Source organism: Poecilia formosa, unplaced genomic scaffold (genome assembly GCF_000485575.1).
Source record: "Poecilia formosa unplaced genomic scaffold, Poecilia_formosa-5.1.2 Scaffold648, whole genome shotgun sequence".
NCBI lineage: Eukaryota > Metazoa > Chordata > Actinopteri > Cyprinodontiformes > Poeciliidae > Poecilia > Poecilia formosa.
The window spans coordinates 68,486-74,427 of NW_006800587.1; the positions used below are offsets into that span (position 1 = coordinate 68,486).

The 5,942-nt window shown below is 39.1% G+C and overlaps 1 protein-coding gene across 1 annotated transcript in view; it reads right to left on the reverse strand.

The window, feature by feature from the left end:
* Positions 1–3,227: 3,227 nt before the first annotated feature.
* lrrc41 (leucine rich repeat containing 41) overlaps positions 3,228–5,942 on the reverse strand; it is a 10,885-nt gene continuing 8,170 nt past the window's right edge. The window contains exons 7-10 of the mRNA XM_007541989.2: positions 5,100–5,198; positions 4,817–4,942; positions 4,508–4,580; positions 3,228–3,836 (exon numbers count right to left, since the gene is read on the reverse strand). Coding sequence (XP_007542051.1) covers positions 3,617–3,836; positions 4,508–4,580; positions 4,817–4,942; positions 5,100–5,198 — 518 coding nt within the window. The 3' untranslated portion in view covers positions 3,228–3,616. The remainder of the gene's footprint in view (positions 3,837–4,507; positions 4,581–4,816; positions 4,943–5,099; positions 5,199–5,942) is intronic.

Below are 5,942 nucleotides of genomic sequence, written 5' to 3' on the forward strand. Positions count from 1 at the left end.
ATTTGGTGTCAACAATATGAAAGCATGGATCCATCCTGCCTTGTATCAGTGGTTCAGGCTGCTGGTGGTGGTGCAATGGTGTGGGGGATATTTTCCTGGCACACTTTGGGTCCATTAGTACCAATTGAGCAGTGTGTCAATGCCACAGCCTACCTGATTGCTGCTGACCATGCCCATCCCTTTATGACCACAGTGTATCACCTTCTGATGGATACTTCCAGCAGGATAACGCACCATGTCATAAAGCGTGAATCGTCTCAGACTGGTTTCTTGAACACGACAATGAGTTCACTGAACTCAAATGGCCTCCATAGTCACCATATATCAATCCAATAGAGCATCTTTGGGATGTGGTGGACATCCATGATGTGAATCTCTTGTCTCATGCAGTTGCTCCAAATCTGGAACAACTGCATGATGTCATCATGTCAATATGGATCAGACTCTCTGAGGAATGTTTCCAGTACCTTGTTGAATCTATGCCATAAAAGTGTTATGGTAGTTCTGAAGGGAAAAGGGGTCCAACCCGGTACTAGCAAGGTGTAATTAATAAAGTGGCCGGTGAGTGTATAATAACGTCTTTGTTCTGTAACATTTGCACAAGTATCAGGTTTGCCGTCAGTTTAATTTCAAGAGTTTTTTTTTAAATTTTGAATTGCTCCTCTCCCCAGACCAAGTTACTGGTTGTGACTGATTAATTGGCCATGTGGCCTGACCAGCAGGACCAAGCAAAGAGCTCTGATCTGCCTATAGCTGAGCAGCTTTAGTTTTGTCCTTCTGATTCAGTTAATCATTGTTGTTACTAAGCAGACCAGTAAATATGCCCTCAAATTTTGCTGAGCTATCATCATCCATCATCAGTGAGACCTGCTGGATCAAAAGCAGCATTGTTGGTGCCCTAGGTTTTTCTGCACATTTTATAATAGACGGACAACGTTTGAATGGACTGTGTCTGTGATTTTCCCCCAAACTGCTCACTGAAGTCTTTCACTTCATCTGTGCGGTGCTGATCAAGTGCTAATGGCTTTCACTTTGACTCCATAACACATGGTTGTAGGATGCAAGTTGTTCTCAGAGCCTTGTGTTCTACAGAATGGGGTTATCAGAATGAAATCTTCACATCTATTGACTCTGCTAAAATGAACTTTGACCATCTATCAGCTCCCCAGAAGCCGTGAACTACAGATCCATGGAGGATTGATATCACTGCCAGTAAACCCCTCCTTGAATACTATTGGCTACTTTGGAAGCAGGAACTGAGACACCAGAGCCCAAAGAAAATCCGTCTAACATTTCCACTCAGCCCAGACAGGCCTTTCAGCTCACTAGTGATTAATCAGTGTGTGCATGTGTTCATTTGTCTTTGCTTAGAAGACATCTAGTACTTCCATTCAGTCTTTGCGTAAACAATGGTGTATTTGTTTGAAATATTTTCTATATTTAACAGTTTGTTTTTAACTGATTCTTTTATAAATAATTTAATTTATTTATATTTCTTTCAGATTTTTCTAATGCCTTTGACATGCTGTATTGTAGATTTAAGTGTGTATGTTGGGTATTGTGTGTGTGTGTAGGACTGTGTAGTTCTCAACATGCAGGGTGCATACACATTACATCGTTGGCCGACTGTGAGCAAACAGAACAGCTGGTGACTTTATGATCAGGCATATGATGAAACAGTTATATTTATTCCTTTATTTAAAGTGAGTCCCTGAAGACAGAAAATAGTGTGCATTGTTCTAGCCTAAGTAGTTTCTCAATTATAAAAATCCAGTTGTCTATAATTTGCTATATATAATCTTCCTTATATTAAGTTAACACTAAACTTGATGTAAAAAATTTGAAAACTGGTTGCATGCCGTTTAAGGATTCTCATTGCATAAAATACTGCACTAACTTTCTTATTGAAGGGGAGAATTTTAACGGCTACCTGAAATGAAAGGCCAGATGGGCGCAGCCATATTTACCCCTTAAGATTATTACTTCTGTTGCTAGGTTTGTGTTTTGCACATAGCTTACTCATTCAGATACACACTTTATATGTGAATCCATAGTATGTAGGCTGTAACAATGGGTAGACACAGATGCACTATCTCTGCTAAATGTAAATGCTCCTCACATTGATTGAGGACTAGAAGAACCAATCTAAATCCATGCTATGTCAGCAGGTCAGCGGTCCAGTAGTATGTAGATATCCACACTGAACAGAGTTTTGGATAAAACCTTCCTTTGGGTTTGTGCTGTGGACATTTCAGATGTTCTCCATAATGTCTGACACCCACACGACCAGAGGTGACACTGTAGTGTTTTCTGTATAACACCGTCTCACTTCTTCAAACAAGTCAGTCAGCTTGATTTATGTTTGGCCCATCAGGTTCCAATGTAATTTGTTATATTGCTAAACAATTCTGGAATATTTTTATTGGTTTGGTAAGCCTGTGTTCTATGAAGACATTTTGCCTGTGGGAGCTTCAGAGATGGCTGAGCTATTGTGATGTGGCCGTGTGAATGTTTGGTGTTTTTTAATGCGACAGATGGTCTGGTTGTAGACTAAACAACAGATTAGCATGTTCATAGGGTCACCCTTGTCCTAAGCTGAAATTTATTACAGTGTGACAAAGAAAACAAGGTAAAATCATAATTAAAGCGATCTTTAATACTACCGTGTTTCCCCGATTGTAAGACGCATCGGGGGTTTCAGGGGGGTCGGCTAATATAAGCCGTACCCCGAAAGTAAGACATATGTCTTACTTTTCGGGGAAACACCTCTCATCTAGCTGCGCGCCGCCTCCTGCCCACGCCGTCCCCCTCTCCATACGTCAACCACTTCCTTTTATAAAACTGTTTTGTGGTGAATACAATACTGTTCAGGTTGTTAATAAATGTTAATTTTATGGTTAAAACAAAAAATTCGACAATTTTTTTCCAATATAAGACATACCCCGAAAGTAAGACATAGTGGGGCTTTTGGGGATAAAAAGAAAGTAAGACACTGTCTTACTTTCGCGGAAACACGGTAGCTTTAAACAAACTTAAAAAAATATATACAGCAGTCTTATTAATTTATGTTTTGGATCCTTTTTTTCCTACTTGGTTTGTACTTACGATGAATTGGTAGTTGTGTCAATGCTTATTGTCTAACATGGCCATACCACCTTATTGTCAGTCTCCCAGTTGTACGTTAATGTCCGCTGTCACACACAAGCACACACCTTATCAGAGACATCTCTGGAGGTGTAATGTTTAATAAACATTCAAATGACAAACTGACATGGAATCATCTTTTTTCCTCCTTCAGCATTTGGATGCAAGAAAACAAATTAAATGATAGAAAATAATCTGCTGTTCATGGCTACTTTGGGTTCACAGGGGAGCTGGTCCCCATCTCCCATGGTAAACCAGGGACAGGTTACACTCGTCTCTCCACTGTCAAAGACAAATCAAACTAATTTCAAAGAATTTCCAGAAGGTGTTTCCATTTTGTGTGTATAGTTTCAGGTCAGTGCCATCCAAAGCTTTAGATAACAGAAATGGGTTGGCATCAGTTTTACATTGCTACTGATGCTAGACATAATTAATAACTTGGTTGTCAACATTTCATCCTCCAGATTTTCTTTTACATATTGCTGATGTGGTCCACCATTGTGTCTGTGGATTTCCATCCCTCAACCAGTAAAAAGCTGGAGGGTTGAAGCCTCTTCAGTGCTGTGTTCCATGTCTCAGGGTCTCTGTCTCCTGGGTTCTTCCTCAGGTCAAGGGTCAGTCTGTGTGGAGGGGGATGAATCATCAGTCTCTTAGCAAACTCCAGCAGATCAGCAGGCTGAATGAAATTGGACCTGTTTAAGAAAAAGAGACACCATTCAGTTAAAAGGCAGAAATACAGAACCAGTCGAAGGTTAATCAACGTCTGGTTCAATGTATCCAGTCATTGAACCAGACAATGTCTGGTGGCTTTTGAGGAAAAAAAAATCCTCAAAATAAATGTAGAATTTATTGACTATAACATTTTAAATATTAAATATAATATTCATGAACAACACTTTTTAGAGCATGTCAGTGGGTGTATCGAGACTTAAGGGAACATGGAACCATGAATGCACCTTGGTTTGGGTTTTAGATAGTTTAATTCAATATTTCAGAAATCTTTTCAAAGTTGAAGTGATTTAAATTTAAAATGTACATGAATTTTGAAAAATAAGTTGAGTAATGTTGCTTAAGTTAAATCTGTCTGGAGTAGATGTTCTCTGCTCTGTATGTCAGCAGGTCATTTAGACCTGAACAAAGTCTCCTTTATGATAGTTTTTAATGACAGCTTTCAATCGCTTATCAAATGTTACTGACTTCCTGCCACAGGAACAGCAGAACTCTCTTCTTCTCATTATGCTAAAACATACTACCAACAAATCAGTGAAACAGAATGTTGTAAAACGTTTAAGATAGAGGTGACAAAAAGAGAGTAAAATCCACCGACTTTAAAAGAATAAAATAAACCATTTGAGGTTCTCACCTGATGTCTAGTTGCTTCAGTGAGCTCTGTGACTGACCTGAGAACAGTTCTGCCAGCACACACACATTCTTAGCTGTTGGCACAAAAAGGAAAAATGGATCGTTCAGTCGCAAGTTCAATAGCAACAATTAGCTGAATTAATAAATGCTGCTACTATTTCATGTCAATATTTTCAAAATCATTCTTTTGTTTCCTTCTTTAACTTTTAGATAAGAACATATTGGCAGTAGTGAAAATAATTTCTGAAAATGTCATAAGTACAAGCCTGAACTACATCCTACTTATGAAAAAATCATGAAGATTGCTTACCGAGCCGATTCTGTGCTAGACTCAGAGAGTGAAGTGAAGGCATCTTCAGCGCAGCCACCAGCTCTACAAGACTTTTTTCTGGGTTGATGCACTTCTCCAGAAGACGACAGTCGTTGAAGCTTAGCTCTGAGTGAACAAGCAGCAGTAGGGTTTCTCTGGGATGGGATTCAGATCTGATTGATTGCTCTTAGTTTATGCTGCATGTCAAGCAAGAGACAGCCAGAAACTCCTCAGCAGACACTGAATGATGGAAGCCGTTACATCTGTTTTCTCCTTGGCTTACCTTCCAACATGCAGCCCCTCAGCAGTTTCAGGATGTCAGGCAGACAGTCACACAATTTTATATCCTCAAACGTCAGAACCTTTAAACTGTGATTGGATTCTGAAAGGTGAACACAAATGATATGAGAACAAACAGCGTTTTATTGGCATTACAGCAATCAAACCCTTAAAATCGCTCAGCAGCTTTTTGCACATTCTCTGGTACTTTGATAATATATGATGAGCTCTATGTCTTTGACACTGCATGGCCTCCTTATCACCACCATAACGTTTAGTTCCCTGAACAAATCAGTCAGAACTCTGGCTGGGTCACTCCAAAACGTTGACATTACTCTAGAGAAACGTGGCTATGATTAAAAGATTACTTTAAACTTAATTCGAATTTTGGTCTTAACTGTACAAAAAACAGGAGGGTGCAGTAAACATACATAAAAGGATTTATAAACAATCAATGGGAAAACAAGATTTCACACTGATAATAAAGACAACTGATTTTTTGTTCTTTTCTGGCTGATATTGAATATTGTTGACCTGGCAAGATGGTAGCAAGTCAACCAACTAATCAACCCAAACTAGCTTAAAAAAGGAGTTAAATAATGATAACTTATGAAACCAATGAGATTATACCATGAGGACTATGCCTGAGTGAGGATGTGGAAGATCTTTCAGAAAGAACTCCACGTCTTGGCACATTTGCCACTGAAACCATCAGATCTGTATCAGACCTGATGCTCTATTCAAAATTAAAGTCAGCAGAAAACACTTGACATAATAAGGTTCTCCTCCTCAACTGCTGTGGCAGTCCAAACAACCTTTAGATTATCAATCTTTAGGTTAGACTAAT